The sequence below is a fragment of the Trachymyrmex cornetzi genome, unplaced genomic scaffold, assembly GCF_001594075.2.
Source record: "Trachymyrmex cornetzi isolate Tcor2-1 unplaced genomic scaffold, Tcor1.1 scaffold1190, whole genome shotgun sequence".
Classification (NCBI taxonomy): domain Eukaryota; kingdom Metazoa; phylum Arthropoda; class Insecta; order Hymenoptera; family Formicidae; genus Trachymyrmex; species Trachymyrmex cornetzi.
This window is the reverse complement of record NW_017295752.1, coordinates 125,780-151,979: the sequence shown is the minus strand read 5'-3', so window position 1 is coordinate 151,979 and position 26,200 is coordinate 125,780. Positions and strand designations below refer to the sequence as shown.

Below are 26,200 nucleotides of genomic sequence, written 5' to 3'. Positions count from 1 at the left end.
GCGGTTGGGCATCAATGAAAGTAATATTAGTTTTTCTAACATTGCTATTTAACGTCATATATAGTTATTGGCTGCATTCAGCAGAAAAAGCAGCTTTGCAATTGTTGTAATAAGTCTTTAATATGATTGGTTTATACGTTTAGATTTAGTAAAAAACTAAGGATAAGACCAATTATATTAAAGAAGTTTACAATAGTTGCAAAGCTGCTTTTCCTGCTGAATACACCCTCCTGTTGTCTATGCAAACAAAAAATACGGAAATACAAACTTTCGATTTTACAATTACTAAGAAACAATCATATTTTATTCAGCCAAACGTTTAATTTTCTCACATTCTTTAAAATCAAAACGGAAAAAAATTGCGTGACAATTATTGTTTTTATTGATTAGAATGCAATACATTTTGCTGTTGCGATGTATTAAAGGTCTACGGAACGACACTCGATCGACCCCTTTCTATGACCTCTGAAGAACCTAAAGATTCCACGATGCCTTTCACCATGTTCGATGCGAATTTTCCTGTGCGATGTGAACAACATTTATACCTGTTTTTTAAACGATATTTTTAAAGAGCCCAAGGTCAATCGTGACGAACTCGATAAGTAGTTAACAAAACGAGCGATAAGCTAATCATTGACAACTGACAATCTAACATAAGGTCGTTACAGCGCTATATTGTTACAACGCTACGTCTCGCCGCGTTCAATTATTAAAGACTGCTTTCCAGCAAATACCATCAGATTTATGCTAATAAGCTTGTCCCGGCGTTCAACGAGAGAAAGGTTCGTTCACAGAATACAAAAGGACATGACCGGTACTTGTAGTCTATAGAAGAGAAAAGTATAAGGGAGAGAGAGTATATCGCTTGCGCAATATTCAAGATACGTTCTGACTTCCCGACTTCTCATCATTCAACTGATGAGAACACTATTGTGTGTATATATATTATATATATACATATATAATGTACACATAGAATCTAGGTAAAAAAATGTATAGAATCTAGGTAAAAAAATGTACTCTTGAAAAATATACCTCATAAAATTATTTTTTCAGACACGAAAAAGAGATACATGTTAAAAAAGAAATGCGAAATGTTTCTAATTATTAATTTGTATTAGTAATTTCGTATTTTTTCTTCTTTAAAATTATTAAAAAAAAAATACTTGCGAGTATTTATTTTAAATCACTGTAATTATTAATATAAGAATTACCTTTACAGTGACACTGCTGGCAGAGCTCTTGATGAGATCGATGATCTCCTCGCGCGACTTGTCATCCACGTTGATCCCATTGACCTCGATCAGTCTGTCACCGGGCAATAGACCCGTGTCATTGTTGTGCTGCACTAGAGCGCCAGGTTCGGCGAAAATCACTGGTCGCATCTGCGTGACGCCGTTTGCCGCTCGCTCGACGATCACGGCGCGACGAAGCGAGAAGCCAAAATCATTTCGCGGTGGAGGTTGCCTCTGGATGGTGAGTTCCCTAGGTTCAGGTAACTCGAGCGGCACGATCTCTGGGAGTTGTAGTTCGATTCCCTGTTCTTCAAAAGAGACCGACGACCGCCACCTCGAGAAACCCTGGGACTCACCAACGGGCGATAGACTGAACGGTGGCGTTGCAAAACTCGAGTTTGTTGTGTCTGTCAAGGAATCCGCGGAAGGACTAGCACTGGTAACAACCTGAGTATAATAGAGAATACTAATAGAGGTTATGTGTTAAAAAATTTATTGCTTATTATTATTTATTATTGATATATGTTTATACATGATCTTAAAAAATGTAGAAATATGAGACAAAGTTAAATCTTGAATTACGAAATATAACACTTTTATTATTTAAATTAAAATATTAAGATGTTAATGAAAATATCGGTCTCACATTTATTACAAAATTTAAATAAAAATAATAATTAATAAAAGTTATTTACATTCACACCAAATTTTAATTAAAAAATTTGTTTATGAAGATATTTATGGAAAACAGTGATACATTTCGATACGAGAATCTCGAATATTGTCTCGGAATTTCTCATACCATTAAAAATATCATTTCCGAGATTATCATATATCATTTGTTTTTCTCGTCCCGGTCTCGTTTCGAAAAAACCGGAGAAATATCGAAATAAGAAATAAACATTACCACCGTCATTTGTCTGACGTACACAATTTGCAAATTGCGAATTTACTTCCATTTTCGCCTTTTACAAACGAAAATGAAACGAGATGGTCGATATTCTTGAATGTCTCGCGATAAAATTCGAGAATCTCGAAAAGCGAGAATATCGGTCCATTGAGACGAGAAAATCGTATCGATCATTTGTTTTTGTCGAGACTAAATCTCGGTATCGGTATTTTCTCGTCTCGTCTCGCTCGAATGCACTAACGGAAAATATAGTCTACGATCACACGACAAATATTGCAAAAGATATAATTTGCCCTCGTTGAGCGCCAAATTTGTGTGACCGTATTTTCAATCGGCGTCACAACTTCGTTGCTTTTCTATGATCGCAATTCGGCAGCCAATGACTCTATTTTGATTTTCTAATTCGGTAGCTACTCTGAATTTCCGCGAATTCCTTCGGAACATAAGTTGTGCGCCAGGCACGAATGAGCGTACCGTTCTTGTTATTCCACTCAATCTCGACTAATTATTTTCGACAATTTTACAAAACAAATAGATAATTATTATTAAGATTTCTCTAATGCGGCGGACGACAACCTCGTTGGTTTCACGGGAATTTCTTTCGATGTATCACATCGTATCAAATTTTAAACAAACCATCACTTGGCATCTCATTAAACGTTTCGGAAATGATCCTAATAATTGGGTTTCGCCACAGCCGATGCGCGGAAGAGAAAGCGGGATGTTATCTAACCTGAAGCAATTTGGCGTCGATTTGATGATGTTGCTGTTGCTGTTGGTGGTATTGTTGCTGAATTGTCTGTTGTTGCACGATGTGCCACGCGGTTTGACACATCGTTTCCTCTTCACTGCAGTCGTCCTTGTTCAGAACGCTATTAAGATGTGTCGGTACATTCTGATAGGTAATCACCTCGTTCTGAAGAGTGTTTCTCACCAACAGATTACTGGCTTCCTGGTAACTAGTTTCGGTGCCGTTCTGCAACGTATTTTCTTCTGAAAGAACGTTCGTGGCGCAGCTGTTGACAGTCAATCGGGGTCCTTTGAGGATTCCTCGCTTGGGCGGTTTTGGCGGTAACGGCGGTAGACACTTGCCGCCGGACTGACCGCCGGCGTGACTCGTCGTCGTCGACGATGTAGTCGTGGTCGCCGTCAGAGAGGTGAGAGATGCCTCCGACGAGTCACTCTGCATCAAACCGTCGGGTGTTCTAGTGGTCCAACTGCTGACACCGGCGCTAATCGTCGAACCTGGACCTGCGTTCTGCGAGGCGTCTAAAAGATCGCGGTCCAGATGTGCGAAAAACGACGCACTGTAATCCGCGGTGATGCCACTCGGTAACTTTTCCTTCTCCTTCCGACGACCAGGAATTTTCAGTGATCTACGGACCTGTAACAAAGCGCCAAAGAATGACACATTTTTGAGAACCTTTTCAAATCAGCAGTGCTGAAAATATGTACCATACAGAATCCTATGAATTTTCTCAAGAGATTTCTTTTATTCTTTGAATGATGCGATTATAATGATGTGTTGTTCATGTTGCAGAACAATTTTGCAATTTTTTATTTTTTGTTAATGTGCAACGAGTATGCGACCAACACTTCGTATCGCGTGAAACCACATCCGGCTGGCAACGATACTCATCTAAAGAAAAGAAGCTTTTCAAGACGAAATTTTAATACATTTCTACGCTTTTTATTTCTATTTAAAAATTTTCTTACTACCGATTAAGCTCTTCATATTGTCATCACCGATATACCCACGTTATTTAAATGCACAGTTTATTAATATCAATTAACGAAAGCCAATGGAAAATTTTATCATTTCGTGATATTGATAGCTCTGTTTGTGCCGATATGATTTGTAATCTGACCAAGATATCGGTAACTTCGTCCAACTCGTGGATTCGTAAGCGGTATCAGTGTACACTCATCTTGTCATTACGGGACGTAATGATAACCAATCGCGCATTCGTCACATGCTCAATATAAAAAATTTAACGATTGGCAAAGCTCACAATTAAGATAAGCAATATAGATAATAATATGTTATAGTTTAGCAATATAGAATAATAGAAAAATTGAAAAAAGTCACAGCAGAGCAGGAGTATTTCTTAATGATAGTTCCCCTGCGATGGTCTTGCATTTACCTCGTCCAATCGCAGAAGCTCCTCCGCGGACATGCTGCTGCGATCGCGCTTTTTGACATCCTTCCGTTCCTTCTTTTCGCGCTTCCGCTTCTCCTTATCGTCCTTCTCTGTGGCCTTCTTCATAAAGTTAAACATCTTCTTCACTCGCTAAACGTCCCAAGAACGCGAACGCGAGAAAGAGACAACATACGATATCTCGTTTCTCGATTGCTCGATTAGCCCCACGTGACACGATCGCGGACAGTCTTGATTTCTCGCACCTCGTAGCATATATATATATATATGTGTGTGTGTGTGTGTGTATGTTTGCGGTGTGTGTGTATATGTGTTACGTGTCGTGATAACGTAGCACCGTCAAAATAAATGAACTCTTGCCGCGACTCGCGCGTGATCGGCGCTATTGGCCGTGCGAGACACGCGGAGTCGCGCGCATCGTTTCGTCACCGCCGTCGCGATGCCCGGCACTCACGACGACTCGAAAACCGGCTGTCTGTCACAATTCGTTTCGGAATAGGCCGCGTCGTTCGTCCGAGGAAGGTTCTCCCAATGCCCCGGCTCGCCCCACAGCGCACCGGTGCACCCTATCGACCGGCGATGGGGCGGCATTCATCGGATTTCCCTTGAGATCGTTCCCTAGAAATTCATCCAAAAATCGTTAGTCATACTCGCGAAATGTATCGCTAATGAATGCGTACTTAATGGACGATCAAAGATCTGAGATTCGGAGATTTACTGCATCGAGTAGAGTTTGCTACTAAATGCTGAGCGAAATAATAATAATTTCAAAAGTTTGGTTCATATAGTATAAAAAAAATTTTAATCTTTCTAAATATTTAGCAATTATTATCAAACGATCAGTTATATTATTATATATGTTTGATAATACTTACTATTCTCTAAATTTTTTAGTAAAAAAAATTTTAGAGTAAAATCTCACTCCAAAAGACTGAAAATTGAGCCATCAGCCTTAAAAAAAGAGTGAAAATACTTTCACTCTTAAACAAAGAGAGTGGCAGATTTTTATTCTTTATTGTAGGAGTGGGATTTAATTCTTTTGGAGTAAGATTTCACTCTTTTGAGTGAAAGTTACTCCAAGAGTGAAATTTTACTCTTAAAAAATCTGATACTCTTGTCCAAGAGTGAAAAATTTTCACTCTTTTTTCAAGACTGGCTCAATTTTCACTTCAAAAGATTTAGAGAGTAAATGTTTAGAAAAGTAAAATTATTTTTGATAATAATAACCGAACATTTGGTAGTTATTAGTTATTATCAGACTCTTTTTTCAGTGTAGGATGTCATTACAGTATGGAACTTCTGTATATGAGGCGTTCCACGTCAAGCCGGACACCTTTGAAACATCGTCATTTTTATTTATTTTTTTTAAATTTACTGACATTCTACAGATAAAAATACGAGACACGTGTTTCGCGAAAAAATTTGCGATTCTTTTTGTGAAGTTATTTACGTTTGTAAGTTGCAGAAATTCATAAAAAAACGTCACTTATGCGAACATTCAGATTATTATTTTGTCGAAACCATTAATCGTACAAAAAAATGCAAGAGATCGATTTCAAAGATCTCTTAAATTTTATATGGATAGGTTATTTTTACTTTATCATTTTTATATAAATAAATCATTTTCCATTTGTTTACAAATTTTATTAATATCTTTCATCATTAACTCACCAATTTAAAATTTTGTAAAAATATCATATTCCTACTTTAATTATAAAGTAACCCTGAAAATTTCAAAATGGAAGTCGAATAGATTGTATAGTTAAAAAATTCTGTTGTGTGCCGGTTGGACGTGAAATGCCTCGTATAACTCTTAAAGTATTACCACATTATTATATTATCATTGTATATTATTGTATGTACAAATATTATATGGTACAAGTGAAAAAAACTTGATAAAGACAATACAACCATATCCGATCCTATCATTATATTGTAGCTTTTTTTTTACCATATATGATATTTACGTTATGATAATATAATAATATCGACACTGTCGTTAAAAGTTACAGAATCCCAGTGCAGTTTAATCGATCGCGATCGAGCTTGGAATTACGCGGTACAACGTTCGCTTCCGCGCTCGACACACAGAATAAAGCGACTGAATTTGTAGATGGCACACTTCCGGGATCTCTTCAATGCGACGTCTGATTCCTCCGATTAACATCAATTTTGGACTGGAGGTCGCTCGGATATGGTGCGCACGTACGCAAGGGCGTGAACCGAAACGCTTCTTCGTGGCCGGATATTTCTTCCGGGATATGATTCGATACCGCGAGGTATGCGGAAACGGAGCGACAGCTAGTACGGGCAAAGAAGCAACGATAAACGCAACCGTTGTTCGGTGCACGCGTTCGGTCGACTCACCACGAAGCGCAAAGAGGGTTTTTTATCCTTTTTCTTTCCAGAGGTACACCGAGCTCGCGCGAAACGCGCGAATGCGCTCCCCTCGCGTTCTCATCGCGTGATGCCGCAACATAGTCAGCAGAAATAAAGAAAGTTGTCGAAGCTGTGTATTATCGAACCGATTACTCCAACGATTATCGACACGCGCGTTCTTTATTGCGTGAAAATTGAGCTTAACGAGGAAACGATCAGCCGTTCGATTTGGGATTCAATTATGGGAGGCTGCAATTTTTTCCAAATGTTACAGCGATCTAGCACATCATTTGCACCCTCGTTACTCGTTTATTTACACAGTCTCGCGAAAGACAATTAAGAAGTCACCAGAACTGCGGCCTAAAGATCTCTACGGGAGTATAGAAAATTAGAAAGGCGACAATTAACCGCTGCTAATGAAACCACATTCTAGAGATTTTAATTGTACGTTCATGTAGTTTCTCGTGCATAGTGCATAAACCGTCAGAGAGAAGATAATTTAAATGTAATCGGGCCGACGCGGAAGTGCATTACGCAAACGTTGATCTTACATCATTGAACTATCACGCTTGCGAGGAAGTGAATGACAGATCTGTGATGAAAAAAATATCTATATGAAGGACGTAATGTATAATATTATGTACATACTCTATTCTCGCGCGTGACTTTCACAATACCTGCGCTATTCGCGATATATAACGACACACGTTCGATTTTCACCACACCTTATTCCGCGTTTCTCACAGTTCAAGGGCGGCTCGGAAAATCCCGTCGGGCTATGCCGGCGAATCTACAGGCGTGCCGATCGATTACTTGAAGCCGGCGAATTTTTCGAAGCACGCGATGTGTCGCCTCGGCAAACCGCTCCGAAAATTCCGACGGCGATCGATGCCCCGATTCGCGTATATATAAACCGAGTGCGCGCTGCAAAGTGCAAAGAGAGCTTTACTGTCTTTGCTTATTAGCAAAAGTGAAAAGAGAAAAAGATTTGGGTCATTTAAAAGATCTCAATCATATCACTATAATCTATATCATCGTAAGTATCCAATATATCTTAACGGCGCTTCGCTGAGAAACTTTTGATAGAGGCTACGTATATAAGACCGGTGAATCTTCTGAAGCATGCAACCTTTTCAGCCGCTAAGGAATGTCTCGACCGCCTCGCGATCGATGCCGCATCCTCGCTGCGCTTAGCACTTACTACCTCGTGCGGTGCTCTCGCCTTCTTGAGCTAGTCTGGTTCTATTCAGCGAAGGCGCCCTACCTACGGGGTTCGATAGGCCATAACGATCGATCGAACCCAGGTGGAGAACGGAAGCGTGGCTGCTTCGTACGTTGGTTTAACGCATATATCCTACGCGGGCGGCGGGCTTCGTAAACTGACAGCGAGCTGATCAGCCGTGCGGTGCGTGCGGCACGAGACACGCGTCACATAAACGGTATCGCCTCTGCACAACACCCGCCATTCGCACGAGCCACTACGACGCGCGCTCGCTCTACGATCGTATGAAATTCTCGGTCCGGTGATCAACGTACCCAGGTAGACTTCGCCTGGCAAACGAACTGATAGATGAGGCGCGAGAGCTAGTTTGCTGCGACACCAGCACCGTGACGGCCCAGCCGAGGTCAAATCTCAGTTGACCTCCTCGCGGTGCAACGCGCTGCAACGCGAGTACGTGCATCAGTCGGGAGAAGAAGTCAACAGCGGCGTTCTTTAAACGGCGTTACTACGACTCAGTCTCGTACTCGCTGCGACACGGAGGGACTGTCATGGCAGTCATGAATTGGAAGCGGGGCCGGTGGCGACTGCCAGCGCCTTCGGCCAGACAACGGCCTGTTAGCCAGCACCCTTCTTTTCCAGACAGCTACTCCAACATCGGCGCATGCGTGTATGGTTTTTAGACCTTTCGATCCACCGGCGGAGCACGGCTTTAGCGGCATCTTCTAAAGCGACCCAGGTCTTTGACTCCGCGTCTAGCTACCACTTTCTGAGTTTCTGTAAAGATAGAGAGTGATTTCACCATCGGTCGATTGGAGAACCATTGGTAGTTGCACTGATTGCACATCTGATGACTCTTGATGAAGGAAAGAACGGGATTACTTGTAGCTTGTAGTTTTAATGGATATAGTAATATGATTTAACAATAACTAAAACTGAAGGTGATAATATCTACAATTAATAGCATAATGTAGTTTACTTCAAGAAAAAAGGTATATATAAGATACATGGAGAACTATAGTATTATTGTTTTACATCAATAATGTTATTTTATAAAAACACTATTTTATACCTATGTGTGCGGAAAATGGTTTGCATTATTTTGATTGAATTTCTATATTTGGAGCATCTAATAATTGCTTCAATGTTCTTTTAAATTATTTTTATTTTTGTCACAATATCATTTTGGATTCTTGTCGATAAATGTTCAATACACCTCCATTCCGCCAGCTGGCAGCAGTTTCCATATATCTATGTACGTACATCATAATATACATGCATATAGCGCAAGTTGAAATATATGTATGCATATACAAACTCCAATTCTCCCACGGTCTATCAGCTGATCGCCCAGAGTCAGTAACTGATTGAATCTATCTGTCAGTAACCGATTGATCTTGCATTTGCATTCCGCAGCGTTTAATCATGTTATGTCGTAACATCTTGAGGACACGTACTATCCGCAACAAACCGGCTATATTCGCCTGCTTGCAATGTTTGGCGAATAACAATCTCAATATGACGTTGAAACATCCAGAGCAACGTTTGCTTGTTTCGGACACACGTGAATGTACGATCGGCAATGTTCTCGATCAATGGACTCGCCGATTCGAGAGCGAAGGCGTACCTGAGCCAGTAGAATCCATAGAACATATAGTGGCGCACGTTATAGGGATTAAAAAGGTATCCAAAATTTTGCTATTTTCATTTGTGACATTTTGTGATCGACGCTGTTTAGCAAATTAGAAAGTATTAGTACTATTAGAAAGCGTTGATGACGTACATTAGAGAATATAAGACAGTATAATAGAAATAATCTTTGCAAATAAATTTTAAAGAAATATTAAAACTTGATCCTAAAGATCTGTCGCTGGACTCTAAATCAACAAGTAAAAACTGCTTTAATTCTCTTATTATTTGCAGATAATAGATATTTTTAATGTCAGAAATGATACTCTCAACGCGAGCCAGATTGAGAAATTGGAGTCGTTATGCGAATGTCGTTTATCTAGGTAAGAGGCCCTTAAAAGAGGTCTTATAATCTACCATACAGGATCTTTGCGCCAAGTCTTTCGCGCTCGCTTATGAATGCCAAGTCCTTGCAGGATGCCAGTTCAGTATATTATTGGCGAATGGGATTTTCGAGACATTACCGTGAAACTTGTACCACCGATTTTTATTCCTCGCCCGGAAACCGAAATACTGGTAGATTTTGTGTTGAAAAGACTGAATTCGTCACAAGCTGATAGTTGTGAAATTTTAGAAATAGGTTGCGGCTCAGGTGCTATATCACTCGCTCTAGCACACGCTTGTAAAAAGGTATGAGAGATATTTTTGTTGAGCTATTTTGTTAGAAACAGACTCTGATAATTATAATTGAAAATATGACATTTACTTTTTTTAGATAAAATGTATAGCGATTGATGAGAATTTACACGCTTGTGATTTGACGATGATAAATCGGAGCAAATTGGATTTAACGGAGCAAATTACAGTAATACATGCGACTCTAAAGTCAGATGCGAGTATTGAAGCTTTAAGCAACTTGTACGATGCTGGTGACAGCAAGGATTTAAATTCAAAACTATTTGACTATGTGATCAGTAATCCGCCGTACGTGCCAACAAAGAAGATACCGGAATTACAACCTGAGATAAGAATGTAACGTGCAAAATGCAATTACAAATTTCAAATTATAAATATGTAAAAAATTAATAACATATGTATTATGTAGTTATGAAGATCTCCGAGCGTTGGATGGCGGTGATGATGGATTGAAAGTGATTAAGCCGCTCTTAAAATATGCTGCAAAAGCATTAAAACCTGGTGGACGTCTTTTTGTAGAGGTTGACCCCACTCATCCCGAATACATACAATTTTTTACAAATAAGTATCCTGATTTAAAACTCCATTATGAACACACGTACAAAGATTTTTGTAATAATGATCGTTTCGTGGAAGTATTGAAAGTCATTTGAAAAATGATTTTTGACGCTATTTGTATTATTTTGTATATGGTTATTTTAGAAAATAATCTTAATAAAAACAGCATATATGCATTAGATTGTATATATTATCAGTTTTTAATAATATCTGATTTAATAATATCCGTGGCTTCATTATAATATAATTAGTACATGAGTTTTAAAATTATAGAAGAAATAAAACAATTGTATTTTTTTTTTCATTTATAACTTTCAACAAGCATGATTTAAATCAGGCCTGTCCAATTCGAGCTCCGGAGCAAAAATGCAAAGCCGACGTAAAAAAAATTCAATGTGAGTAAGATCTCGGGGACTGTAAAGTGTTGATAAACGTCACTCAGATGCGTATCGACACTTTACAGTTTCCGAAATCTTACATTGAATTTTTTTGTGTCGATGGCTTTGCGTTTTGGCTCTGGAGCTCAAATTGGACAGGTCTGATTTAAATAATAATTGGGTACAGTCAACACGATGCTACAAACGCTTTGAAGCGTTTTTTAATTGGTCAGTTTGTAACATTTTTTTCTTTTAATTAGTCCATCAAACGCTTCGAAGCATTTGTAATGAGACTTTAACTATAGCCAATGTCGTCGATATGTCAAGCTCTGCTGCAAATTTGAGAAACCTTAGACTTTGTTATGTATTTATATATAAAATTCCATAAATAATAATTAATAGTAATGATAATAAATTCACATTTATAAAAAGTCGCTCATCGCGTTCAGTAGGCATTATAGCGCAACCGCAGACAAAATTGCGTAACTATAATGACTGCAGCTAAAACTTTTCTATAATGCGTAGTATACAGTGCATTAGAGAATCAACCAATCAAAATTTTTCTTTTCCGTAAAATAGGAGAAAAGGAAAGATTCTGATTGGTTGATTCGCTTATGCATTATGCGTTCTGTGATATGCAATAGCCTGTGCTGCTGTCTTAAAGGCTTCACACATGAAATGCATAACAAAGCATAAGCATAATATAAGGCCGCTAAACCAATGAGCATCTTATGTAAATCAATATGGCGACATTATGCTAGATATCCTACGCAAATTTGCATAGCCGCATAAACAATCGGTTCAGCCTTTATTGACAATAATCTCGATTCCTCACAACTCGCCTGCTCGTGTAATAAAATAGCTACGACAGTGTCGCTACGCTTGACATAACGCCGAGACACTACCGTATCTCCAGGTCCAGGTATAAATTTATTGTATATAACTTTATCTGTGTCATTGATATAGGTACATATTTCTATGTTGGACAGATCAGTCAGTATTATTTTTTTAAATACTTTTTATAATTTAATCAGTCAAATGTTTTTATCCATGATTGTATTGCATTAAATTTGCAAATGCAGTCTATATTTAACGTAATGATACAGTGACTGATTAATAAATTAAATTCGGTGACAGGATTTTGATTTGTAACAATAAAACTACGATATTATTTATTTGTCATCTTTATAATGCTTTCGTGTAAATATGAATACGTGTAAAATGTTCAGTTTTGCTATAATTCATATAATGGAAAACTTCGACGTCAAGTTATAAAATTTTGTGAAAAAGATTGATTGAATATTTACATTGTTTTTTTTTTACTTACGCTTAAATATATCACTTCGCGGACGTTTAAGCTAAATATTGCATCCTATTGTATTTGCTACTGGGCTCTACTGGGATGAGAACTTTTCAAGTTCTTTTTTGATTGACGCGATTAAAGGTACTGCAGGATCTTCTGGTGAAAGCCTGCTATCTGCTAATATACGCCTAGTGTCCACTTCTGGTAAGTTTGGTCTATGAAATGGACCCGCGCTGAGTGGTCTTGAGCCCCAGGTACCGCGAGAATGAATTGATTCGGTTTGCCCAGTTTCTGGAATATCCTCGTCCAGACTTCTACGTGGTAATGATGTACGGGGTCGCGTCTTCATTTCCATCGTTGGCGTTGTTATTGGGCTGTAGAGTTATACAATTTTTTACTACTCAATTAATTTAATTATTTATTAAATTTATTTAATGTACAAATAGTATACATATATAAAATATATATAATAGAATAGTATATAGTATATATAGATAGAATACCTAGTAATTACGATATTATTTTTCTTGAGCAGATAAAACAGTTTAAACTAAATAGAAAAATCCTCGTTTTACTATTTCCTCAATAATTAATGAAGAATTAATAAGTGAATAATTATTTCATAAAAACGTGCGAATAAGCGTTCGCGAATAAGCATCTATGTGATTTAACGACAAAAAAAAATAGTTCAGCGTTATTTGTGGTTGCTAGGTGTACGTTCTTCCCATTTTCCCCAATGGCTTATGGCTTACCGTGCGCGTAGCAACCATACACCTGTTCTTTTTGGCTGAAATTTTGCACCAATTCAGCCAAAAAGAACAGGCCTCATAATTGTTGTGTAACACTACAAAAAATGGTTTTTGCAAAAGTTTAACAATTTAGCTAAATGCAGATTTAAAAATAAATTTCGTTGGATTTTTTATCAAAATAATTATGTAGAACGCTCAAGCTATAGTTGCTAGAATATCAAAACTTTTTGCATCATTGCTCATCATGCTTCAATTTCCTATCATAATTACTTTATTGATCCATCAAAATTATGTTTAAATCTATCTAAATTTTTAAATATTTCTGCGGCAAAATTGTTCTTTCCGTGTAATTTCTTCCTGTCGAGGCATGTTTACAATTAGACACACTGATTCACGGACCTTCCTTAATTAATTTTTTATTTATTATTAAGAAAAACAATAAAGAATTTTTTTATTCAATTTTACTCGCTCTACCTGCTTGCGAGAGATGGCGCGGTAATTACTAGACACCCCATATATAATAATAAAATATATGGCGAGATTTTCCATTGTAAGTGGTTACATTTAAGACATTTATCTCTTATTGGTTCTAAAAATAAAGAAATATACGTATTTAGTGTTATTAATAATTTATTATATAGCGATTTTAGACGTTGTAATAACTGCCATTATTTGTAGAAGAAGAAAAACAAGGATGTATACCTGGCGTGGGCGGATTTGCCTCTGGTTTCTGAAAGTATCGCGAGTGTATCTGCTGTACGTGCAACGGTGATTGGCTGCGGTGATGGTCGCTGCGGCTCTTTGATCTTGACATCTCTGCTCCCGAAGAGGCTGAAGGAGTCCTCGAGCAACTCGTGGAGTCTCTTTCTGGCGCGGCCCACGGGTCCGGATGGTAGATGGTACACTCCATCGACATCCGTTTCGGACGTACCATTACCTTTAAACAAGTTGAATCTTTCGAGAGATTGTGTGAAGAAATAAATATTTCTTACATCTTGCAGTAATCGATTGCGAACGAATGAGTTGGTGTAACTTTACTGTAGCTTATAGACTAAAATAATTCGTAGAAAGATATTATTTATTCGTTCGTAATCGATGCGAAGAGAAATATTGACGTTGCTGGAAGAGCATTTTTAAATTACAGATATTGATATTAAATAGTTGGAAAAATAAAATATGTTACCTTCTGTAGAAAATATCTGTTTCCTAAGATTCCAAACAATCGGTCCTACAGCTCCAGGGTCCTTTGAGGCACTCGATGTTCTTGTGAGAAACGTATCGTCGATATTGTCATTTCTATTGTGACGCACTAATTCTGGAGAATCGATGTCTAAGTGCCTAATCTAGAGAGAGTACATTTTATTATTAGTACAAAAATATAACTGATTTATATCGGTGATCTAGTTCATTTTTTTCAAAATTTACCATGACTGGTTCCAACACTCTTGACAATGGTTCTACACTACGCATACTAGGAAATTGCTTGCACGATGGCATTGATAAATATGATCGTGGCGAAGCAGTAGATTCTTCTTTATGTTTTGCATAACCGTTCTCTAAAGACTCCAGTGTCTCTATATGATCGGTTAACGAATCCGGTGACTCAGCTCGGTCCATTGCGTTCGCTCTCATCATTTTTCCATGAGATGCTCTATATTTCATACATGAAATGTACAATTATAGTATATTTATAGTATATTTATAGTATAATTATAGTATATTTTATTTATTACTTGTACAATTAATTTATATAATTAGATTTTGTATTATTATTATCAATTCTCTTATATGATCATGTAGTTTAGCATATTAATGATAAGTCACCCCTAATTATGGTAACTCCGATATATACGCCACACCTAACAAAAACTTAATTTATTAAGTATCATTTACTATTTTTAAAGTAAACTAACTATATCAGTAAAAACTTTGTACTGTCTACTATTATGAAAAAATATTTGAAATCCAAAATACTTATTTTTCGTATTAAAAAAAGAACTTTTTGAAACACACCCTTGCATTTTTGCCATATAGTATTACAGTGATAAATCGATTCAACTCACAATAATTTCATTAACAGTAAGAAACTGAAATCGTAACACAATACTAATATAGCATAAAGGCATGTAACAAAGTAGTTGCAGAAAAATTACCCCCACTCCTTCTATTTTTTCTGACTTCTTCGGCGTAAATCCCAGTGCGGTGTATTTGTCGGAATTACTCTAAGTTGTCAGGAATTTTGGTAATTACCTTGCTTTCTTTGTTGCGTGTTTTTGAGTACTCCAAAGGACCGATCCACGAGTTTTCGGTTCTTCGTCGTCGTAGCTGGAAATTTCGTGAATGCCTAATTCCAGACTATCAGGCGTGTCAGGCGTGATCGGAGTTCGGGATAAAGTCCGCGGAGTTTGCCGCTGACTGGTACCATCGGTCTGCGAACAAGGGTGGGTCGAATAAAACACAATGATATCCGAAAAGTAACAATTTGCTCGACGGAGTAGGAGCAATATTTTGTTAGAATCGATATTGTCCTGACATCGTAGAACTGAATTGTCTTTCCTTCTAATTTTCGACGTCGTTTCGTTGATCGTTCGCGTGCCGTAATGGTTTTAATGCGTCGAGCTTATTTCCCTATGGTACCCCGTAACCTTTATCACGCAAGGAAAGAACTTTAAAAATTATGAATTCTTTTACAAAAAAAATCCGCTTTCTCAATTCCACACGATACAATTTAGCAGACGTACGTTTCGTCGGTCCTATTACACGCGCTCTGCATAATAAAATATATCATACAACAGCAATTTAAGCTAACGCTGACTCGTACGAAAACTCGCAATCTTAATTCGAAAAATGATTTTTTATCTAGTTAATAGAAGTAAAAACGGTATTACACATACCTACCTTGATTTCTGTTTCCGATGTTGAGAATGCAGTGTTATCGAGACCGGACGTCGCGGTTGCGTATTCACGTTCTTTTTTAAGAATACTTTTATTCGGCGGCGCAACGACAGCGCTGTGTGCTCTTTTTCTTTTGGCAACCAAGATCAAACCAACGAGAACAAAAATTAGTAAAACGACACCCGCGCCGGCGGCACCAATTAATAGCCATGCGTCTCTCCTTCTCGATAGAGCTAGAGGTCTACTCTCCTTTATATAAGCTAGAGAAAATAACATAATTTATATGTGAGAATGTAAAGCCTCGTCTACAATAGTCGCATAGGTTGTGTCGGATGTCGCGAGTAGTAGCATCGCAGGAAAATTTGTCGCATGCCGCAAGAGTGTCGTTAAATGAGCGTCTACAGTAGTCATAATGATTGTTTGCACGCAATTCGATGACAAATTCTAAACGTCAACTTGCTGTGCTGTGATTAGCTGAGCTCATGCGACATGCCTGTCGCAGTCGCAGAAAATTGAAGTTGGCTCAATTCCATACGACAAGAGCTCTTACGACTACGACAATCATGCGACTATATGCGACACTTTTGCGACATTTCATACGACATGCGACACAGCTTGTGCGACTATTGTAGACGAGGCTTAAGGGGATGCTGGAGGGACCCAATTATCGACATTGCAGTTTGATCAAAATCTCCGAATTGACTAAATGGAATAAAAAATCCTTTTACAGGGTTAAAGTAAACGCAAAATCCTGACGTGGTGTAGTGGATTTTATACTAAAATAAAAAAAAGTTAAAAAAATGTTTTACTTTTTTTCGATTTTAGTATAACATCCACTGTACCACATTAGGATCTTGCGTTTACTTTAATCCTGTAAAAGGATTTTTTATTCCATTTAGTCAATTCGGAGATTTTCATCAAACTGCAATGTCGATAATTGAGTCCCTCCAGCATCCCCTTAACATGTTGCAATTTTACGAAATCCTTTCTGATGAGATTGTTATTTACTTACGTTCACTTTGAATAATTACCGGTGCACCGAGTTCCAGAGCGACTTCTTGGGGTGAAAGAAACGCCATATCTCTTGAAGCCATTTCAGCAGGAATAGGCTTACCATCGAGATGAACTGAATAGATCAACCCCATCGCACCATCGATAACGGTCGTATTCTGCATTCTGACCTTTACTACTCCCGGAATCGAACCGTCCGCTAAACGCAATCTCGAACGTACGCTTGTACTCGCATCTTCGTTATCATTAGATTGGCTTTTAGAGATGCTTTCAGTATTCAGTTTTGAATCGGATGAGGGAATTGGCATTGATTGTGGTGGGAATTGTTTGCTAGAATCGTCAATTGTATCGGGGATAAGATGTGTTGGATCGACAGTTATAGATTCATCGTTTTGTGTAGAAAAGGATTTTGTTTCCGCTTTCAACGTTTTTATAATCTTCTTCAAAGCGAAATCGTCTTTTGTAGATTTATCGTAATCGTTTGTTACGTCATTGTCAAATACTGGCAACAACATCTTTTTTGGTTTGGGAATTTCGATCATTCTCATGGACTTGACTTGTGAAACATTCGAAAAGAATTTCTCGTCAACTAAGTTTCCAACGCTCGTTTCAGTTCTTGCGTGAGTCGTAGAACTTTCACTGGTACCAACTGTTAATTCGAATAATTGAGTTTCAGTTGTATTTGTAGAAATTTCTTTTTGCGGAACTTTTACTTGAGACGAAGTTTCAAAATGTTTTTGTATGTTCTGTGAATATTGAAAAGAATAAGGATGATGAAAGAAATTAACATCTAATCGTATATTATACCTTTCGGTTATTAAAATCGCGTAATAATGCATCTCTTCGTGATCGTGAATCCACACCAAGATGCCGTTGCTGCTGTCTGGAAAACGCGGCTCGATACAAGCGAGCCAATCGAAGCTCAACTTTGGGCGGTACAGCTTCACCTGGTCGAAGAACTGTTAACAGCCAGTACCTACCAACATAAATTTATCTTTCTTTGTTTTACTTTTCAATATTGCAAAGCAATATTTATATAGTGATATTTTTAGCAATATGCTAAATTAATATAACAAACATATAATTATCATATTTATTCGTTCATCAAATCTTTTTGTCATTTGTTAAGATTTTTTATTTCTCAATTTAAAAAAATATTATTCTTCAATAATTAATCTACCTTGGACCAGGATCATCTCCGATAAGAATTCCGATACTCTGATCATCATCGTCCAACCTAGGTGTCGGTTCTATGCACGTGACGCATTCTGGATTGTAAGTATCGGGACGATGAGACGATATGGGGTCTTTCTCATCGGTCGGGGTATAAACTGTGACAGTGTGAACGATTGTTCTTGTCTCGTAATATGTTAAACCCTGACTGGGATCCACCCATGGCGGCGCGTCTTCCAGACCAGTCCAAAAGAAATCCTGAAGATGCACCCGCCGTCCCGGCAGATGTTCGATCACAATAACCTCGTCTTCTGTACATTAGCGAAAATTGATATATTTGCTTTTGATTTTGTCACGTGTCTAACATTTGAAAAATGAATATACGAATGTACATATATATATATAATATAATAAAATATTTATTATGAAAATTACAAAAATCACTTTGCCTGTCACCTTTATCTATGTTTTAAATATCATTATCTATATCTTCAATAAAACGTATGTTATAGATATTGTGTACTTAATAATCTTAATCGGCCATTGTAGGCGTTTAATTTCTAGTTCGTATTGATTGTGTTCTCGTATATGTACTGTCTAAAAGTGAGATTTTTATTAATAATCTTAAATTATTGTCGCAGTCTTGCCTTACATAAAGTATAAATAATTTTTATTTTTATAATTACGATAAATACTAATGATTTTCATGACTGATAAAACTGTGTAAAAGAACCTTATATTTTATTGATAAAAACTCATATTCTTCGAGAATAAGAAGGGCAAGAAAACACGGATGTTTGTACGCGGAAGCTTTTCCAGGAGATACTTTGTCGATGGGGCCAATGACCGGCCGTCATGCGACTTATCGGCGATGTCACGATACCGCTGAGGATGAGCCGATCATAATAAATGCGACAATAAAGACGGAGGACTAAGTTGAGCTTCCTTATCACGCGATCACGTGATTGAAGATCATAAAAGTTGTACAATCCATTCACATGCGTGAGTAAAACTGTTTTTTTTTCGAATTACGGATTAAAAATATAATTTCTGTTGTCGTTTATTATGTCATTCTAAGAATTCCAGGGAGTAATGTACTCTTGAGCTGAAAGTTTCTTATTTATTGTATTTCACGTTAATAGTTGAAAACTGCACTGAGAGAAAAGTTTTTGATATAATTACAATATTATGTTAATCATATAAAATATGATTGGTCCTAAAAATAATTATAAATTCTACTTAAATTATAGTAATTGTATTTTTATAGTAATAATAATATGTATATATAATTCTACTATAATTCATAGTCGTTTCGGTGATAACTATATTTGTTGATAGAATTAAACGTATAGTTATTAATTATTATTATTAATATTATAGCAGTAATAACCATAATCATAGTCATAAATATTAAAAAACTTTTTATGTAAGTAAGAAGTTTACGTTTTAACACGAGTTCAAAGCAAAATTGATTTTGGATGTATCGGACAGTTTTAGATGTTGCAACTGGTCATCGCTCAAATTATCGATCAATTATGACACTATGTGGAACACGTCCATGATCTATTCTACTAGAGGAATTTTTTTCACGTTGTTACAACGACCTGGTTTCACGCTTCGTTTGACTTTCCGGTGCGGAAATATTGTTAAAGTTCCATGTATCATTTGTAGTTTCGCAACTTTTTATCTATGAGCTAGCGATTTATCCCTGTCTTCAAATTCATCGAATTATTAATGATTGAGAGACTGCAATGGTTTTGTATATATTGTAAATATAGTATACGCTGCATTAACATAAATGTCTTTTCCTGTTGGTGAACTTTATTCAATCATTCCATATATACGCAGAGTTCACAGTCACACGGCATACCTCAGGTATTTTTAGTACGTGATGGTAGTGTTAAATCAATAGAAAACGGAGTTCCTATGGTGAGAATGAGTCGAATTGATCGCTATTAACCCCCGTATGCCGCACTGCTCATTCCATTGCATTCTCGTTGATATTCTCGTAAATTTACGAATAGTGAAGTGCACTGACATTTCTACGACATCTACATGATATCAAGTAATCAGTAGTAAATATTACTTCTGACACAACTTGTTTTAAGAAAAATCTGTTTTTACGATATATTCATATTTTGTAATATTACAAAAATATTACTAACAATAAGTTACGACACAACTTATTGTACATCAATATCTTATCGCAAAATAGATCAGAATAGTAACATCATATTTGCGTATGTATATATATAAGCATGCTGATAATAATATCGATTATCTAGCGCATACACCTGCATAAGAGCGCTGAATTACTTAAGCTGTCTCTTAGACTGGTGTCTAGTCGGCAACCAGTTTAATTTCGAATAACGCGAGTTGGTAGCCCATTGATAACAAGGTCATGGAAGAATGCACCCTGCGCGGAAATGAGATCACGGAGCGCGCAGCACATCGCTTGTGTTTTCACGTGCACGTGTATCAAACGATGTGAAAGAAAGGTTCCGAATCGATCGAGCACGTGGAGAACCACTTACATGCGACCTGGCTGATTCACACACGCCTATCTGTACGCGCGTAAAATTTACCGCGTGATACTATGGCGTGAACTAGCGTTCCGAACAAATGATCGATAAAGGGAAATAAATACAAAAAGGTTTGAATTGAATAAAATCAAGAGCAATATACGAAAGCTAATCTAATTACAATAGTAAACACTCGAAGAAGCAAAACGATATGTTTTCGTATCTTTATGTGTATCACTATGGGGTAAAAATATGTAACTTATTCGCGTAGGATTCGTATTTATATAATAATTTCAATAAGATATAAGAGCAATAGTAAAAGAATCAAAATGCGAAGTGGAGCGATTTCTTTAATGAGATAATTCTGTATTAAACTAAAAAGGGTAGTAGCGTTCTGAACAAATAATCGATAAAGGGAAATAAATACAAAAAGGTCTGAATAGAATCAAGAGCAATACGAAAGCTAATCTAATTACAAAAGTAAACACTCGAAGAAGTAAAACGATGTGTTTTCATATCTTTATGTGTATCACTATTTTTGTATAGATTTATCCATAGTGAACTACTTTAAAGATACATCGCACTAACCGGCTCCTGGTGGCATGGACGCGAGCACTCTCGTGATATTGGAGTTTTGCAGTAAGAAGATTGCAATCTGCACGACGGTACCGAAAGACGCGGATAGCGCTCCACGCAGTAAACTGCATAGTAGCATCGCGTTAAGCGCTCCCCGCTATACTGATTTGACGATACTACGGGATGTTCATGGATGAGTGACAGTGTTAGAGTAGAGCCTGCGCAGAGGTGAGTGAAAGAACTGATATGTAACGCGACAGGTGGATAGAATTGAAGAAAAAAATAGTCATTGGCAATTAAGATATATTACTTTACTAATCTCTTCTTTCTTTTCTGTTTCCGCTTGTCGTTTTTATGTGTAACTAATGTATTTTCCGCAAAGTTGTGAGTTTATACCTCAATCAAATTTGACTGTAATCTTGTTTACCTGCTGTTGCTATGTACATCCATGTGTATTAACGATTACTTTATGTGTCTCGTCTAAAAAGTTACCTTTTTGATAATCGATAAATTAAAATTAAATCTTTTGACTAAGATTATTTTTGTTATTTTGAATAATAAAATTTTAATGCTTATAATAAAATATTTTAAAGTAAAGTAAACATAAAATTAAATTTATTTAAAACAGTTTTTTATTGATATTTTAATTTTTGGTCATTTTTTAAAATTATTGCTATAACATTTATTTTTGGTGCACAAAATTGATTGTTTTTAACAACAATATAGTCTTCAATACATATTATTTTAATATAAGAAATGGCTCAAATAATTTATTTGCTTTTTAATAACATAGCATCAAGACTTGCTTAGCTAGTAACCCTATCTTCATTATTGTAATTTTACATATTATTTTATTAATTATTTGCCAATTTGTTGTTTTCGACATTTAGACATTACTGATATTTTTAATTCGTTTAATTGTTTATTTCTTGATCACAGCTGCAACTTTGTAACTTATTGTTTAACATTATAACGTGATTATTTTCGATATAAAAGAGAGTTCTTTTACAACTATATAAATTTTTACTTCTCTATTTAAACTTTATTATTTTATCGTAATTTATGTATTTCTCTTATCCTAATCCTTATCCTAAAGTTTTCGTTTTTACACTATTAATAATGCTTTCCCGTTCTTTCATATAATAGACACTTATTATATAATATTACAGTTTAATGACTCTACTATTTCCTATACTCTGTTTTTTCTGTACTTTACGCGGATTTAAATTACGATCCAATTATTTCTGACATTCATTTGGTACCAATAATGGCTCTCATTTGAAATAATTCAGAATAATGGTTTCCATGCTTAGAAGCTATCGATACGCAAAGTAGGATACTCGTATTTTATTCATTAATAGCTCGGCACACATATCAATTTCACAGCATAACTCTCTAAACCCACTAACCAAGTGAATAGCATTACTTTTTACTCTCATGTTTCACAGAGAAATGAAGATCGTTAATAATTACTACAGTATATACCGATTTCAGGAATATTTTCATGATTAAGTAATTTACATAACGTAAATGCATGTATAAGTATTTAATTAAATACGATAAAATTGATGTGAAAGCAAGTACACGTAACATCAAGTGTACATTTACTTTCAATGATCTAAAATAATAACTAGCATTACTGTAAGAGTAGTTTTAAAGTAATGCTCTATCATAACACAACATTAAATTAAAATTACATTGCGTAGGCTTCCATAACGTTACTGCACAGTGCTGCAATCTATTACCGAACTGTCGAAGTTACATAGCTTCATACTTCTTGAGCTTGACATGGTTTATCAATCAACTTTGATCACAAATATTTATGAAGTTATAATTTAATAAATATTTATAAAGTTATATAATTTAATAAAATTTATATTATTTTTAGCGTCATGCGTTATCTTTCTGACATAAAGGAAAGTTATTTTTATGGATATATATATTTCTTTTTTCAGGAATAATGCAATTTTTCCTATAATATCATTTAGATATATAACTTTTTATTTTCTTCTTTATTACGAAACATTGATTGTTGTCATATCTTATTATAGACGCAAACTTCGGAAGTTTACGCATACAATTATTTTTATTGAGGATTACCGTGTGTAAGAGAAAGTGAAAATCAGGAACTATCAAGGTATACTAACAGGAATAATGCAAATTAAATCGCATGACCTCATGCGATCAGCGAAATGTCAGGGCTGCGGGTGAGTCTTAATGCTCCTCCTTACAGATCTTTCTTAAGTTAGCTTAAATCGATAGCGAACCAGTTATACTTTAGGCTGCATTTCACGTGAACGTATATTGTTGATACAGAAATTTATATTCCATAAATTTACAATTGTTTATATTCTAACATTGCTCATTTATTTCTTTAATGTAAGCTGCTTTAATATATTTTATTGAAAAATATTATCTTAAATGTATACAAAACATTATTCTTTTCTTTACTTTCTTATATCATGCATGTTTTGTTTCATTTTTGATGTCTTTCTTGCATGTTTTATTCCCTTTCTTTGTTTTATCCTTGACGTCTCATGGACGCCTACTACTCAATCATGCGATTTTACATTACGTCATACACGTATATTGTGATTTTCTACATTTTTTCTGTACAGAAAAGATTCTTAATTTTATCGAACAAATTAAGGGTTAATTCAAGCTTGGCTAACAATATTTGCATCATAAAATTCAAAAATTGAGTTCCGCTCTGCACGCAAATGACAGTAAAACGACATCAACATCGGTACGAGTAATTTTATTGTTTAGCAGCGGTATATTATTTCCACCGTTCCCACAAGTAGCTTGATCTTTTAAAAACATATACTACAACAGTAAATTTATCTCATCGTTCCTCTTTTATTTTAAACAAAGGGAACTATGATTTATTTTTACATAAGCGACAAATTCAGAAATAGAAACACGTCCTCATTTAAACATACTCATTTGCAAAAAAAATTTTTAATTTTTAATTCTAGTAAGTTTCAATATTAACATTTTCTAATTTCAAGAAGGGCATTATGTTTCACAATTTGCCAGCAGCTGCTTCGCATAAGCTTCGTGCGAGTTCCATTATCGACCGTGTGCACTTTCTCAATACATTTTATTTGAACGTCATCGCACTTCACTCAAAGTCCCTTCCGGTTTTGCGTATCTTTGCCCGCGATTAGGTATCCGAACACCTTACATATGTTAAGTTATGTAAACACATTTCCATGAGCGTTTCAGAGCGCGGCAATCGCTACAAGCCGTTACTTTGATTAGATTGAACTTCCCTCTGTGATGCATACGCCGCTATAAAATGGCAGGCTTCCTGTCTCAAGAGAATAAACCCGTTTTATGATAATTTATTATTTTCTACGAACATTCTCAAATAAATTTTTTATCATTTATCACTCTCTTACAAATCTTTTAATTTCTTTGATTATGATGACCGCTTCAATTGGATAAATGCTGATACTTATGTAAATCTTTTAATGATGTTAATAACATGTATTCTGCCTTTATAATTCTAAGAGATTGTAAAAGTACTTAGAAAGTATTCTATATAAATACAATTATTAAGAAAGGAGATAGATAGGTATAGAGTTTACGTATTTATAAATTATGTATAATTCGAGTTGAAAAGAAAATCTTCGCGCGATTAAATGGTGAGGCAATATTTACACCAGATGATTCAAGCAAATATTTCTTAAATCGCTGAATAAATCTTGGATATCGTATAACTCATTGATCGAGTCGATTAAAGTTGCAAATTAAATGATTGTGCAATAGATATCGTTTAAATCCGAGTAAACTGTCCATCAATCTTCTCGTTTTTCTCATGATTTCTCTGTATCTGTCACCTTTGAAGCAGCTAATTCACTTAAAATCATCGATCACCAATCTTTGTATTCTGAAGTATCTGACATCTGATGAAGCGAGCCTGTGATGTCTATATACGGATGTAAGTGCGGAGGGGAGATGCGCTCGCAGTGGCTTTATTCTACCTCTCTCCTCCCTCCTCTCTCTTTCTCTTTCTCTGAGTGTATTTTGATGGAATTTTTAGTAGTAAACACAACGCGAGAAGAGAGACCCAAAAGGGACCGATAAAATTTTATATCTGGTAAAAAAGAAAATCATAAAAATGGTTGTCCTTTTTTCCTGTCCTTTCGTTTACTTTGGACTTGTATTCCACTACGATCGGTGCAGCAAAGATCCAAAGAAAGGTAGAATGAAACGCGAGCAACATAAAAGGTAGACGCGAACAGGTAGATAACCCGAAAGGTAAAGAGAGAGAGAAGGAGAGAGATATGTCATTGGAAGAGCCACGAGAAAGAGAGAAAAGAGCAAAGGGGCGGGTGGAGAGAGGAAAAGAACGTTCCTCTCTCTTTCTTCTTCGAAGAACAGGCGAGAGGGATTCGAGACACGAATTCAGGACGGAATCTGTCCGGCAGCGCCGCACCGCACCGCACCGGTTAGAAGTCGCTGGCCTCTCTCTTTCTCTTTCCGAGAGCGGAGCACGTTACCGTCGCGGCCGATCCCAAGTCGATCTTCGTGAAGGTGTGGCGGTCAGATAGAGAGCGGGGAATATAGGAGAAGCGAGAGAAAGGGCAGAGAAGATCGGGAGACGTCAGGGACCTTCGGAACAAGCGTGAGAGGTTGCCATAGGGCCGGGCGTAAAACCCCTGCGGCCAAATCTCTCATCATCGCTCCTCCTCTCCCTCGTTTACTAGGTTCTCTTTTTTCTTTTTTTTTTCTTCTTCTTCTTTCTCGCTCGCGCGGGGATAATGGTATCCTCCATTATCCCCACGGAATTCAGCATATCGA

General features: G+C 36.4%; 3 protein-coding genes across 4 annotated transcripts in view; 1 reads left to right on the top strand and 2 right to left on the bottom strand.

The window, feature by feature from the left end:
* Positions 1-8,294, bottom strand: part of LOC108766678 (Myosin heavy chain-like) — a 54,644-nt gene extending 46,350 nt beyond the window's left edge. Inside the window, exons 1-4 of one of the 2 annotated variants that reach the window (XM_018516104.1) lie at positions 8,220-8,294; positions 4,290-4,922; positions 2,879-3,529; positions 1,215-1,682 (exon numbers count right to left, since the gene is read on the bottom strand). In XM_018516104.1, coding sequence (XP_018371606.1) covers positions 1,215-1,682; positions 2,879-3,529; positions 4,290-4,424 — 1,254 coding nt within the window. In that variant the 5' untranslated portion in view covers positions 4,425-4,922; positions 8,220-8,294. Of the gene's footprint in view, positions 1-1,214; positions 1,683-2,878; positions 3,530-3,600; positions 3,649-4,289; positions 4,923-8,219 lie in introns of those variants that run through there. The other variant, XM_018516110.1, reaches the window with a different exon arrangement.
* Positions 8,295-8,444: 150 nt separating this feature from the next.
* Positions 8,445-10,931, top strand: HemK1 (HemK methyltransferase 1). The gene is given in 7 exon segments (XM_018516191.1): positions 8,445-8,556; positions 8,559-8,641; positions 9,319-9,585; positions 9,826-9,914; positions 10,008-10,221; positions 10,307-10,563; positions 10,637-10,931. Coding segments are annotated over 7 exon segments (1,257 nt in total). The 5' UTR covers positions 8,445-8,453; the 3' UTR covers positions 10,881-10,931.
* A 1,624-nt stretch (positions 10,932-12,555) lies between these two features.
* LOC108766661 (uncharacterized) lies at positions 12,556-21,530 on the bottom strand. The gene is made up of 10 exons (XM_018516080.1): positions 21,404-21,530; positions 18,301-18,604; positions 17,928-18,096; positions 17,122-17,866; positions 16,113-16,369; positions 15,465-15,643; positions 14,640-14,865; positions 14,398-14,557; positions 13,917-14,151; positions 12,556-12,839 (listed from the first exon to the last, which is right to left on the bottom strand). Exons 1-10 carry the CDS (start codon positions 21,528-21,530, stop codon positions 12,557-12,559), a joined length of 2,685 nt encoding a protein of 894 aa, XP_018371582.1. The 3' UTR covers position 12,556.
* Positions 21,531-26,200: the final 4,670 nt, after the last annotated feature.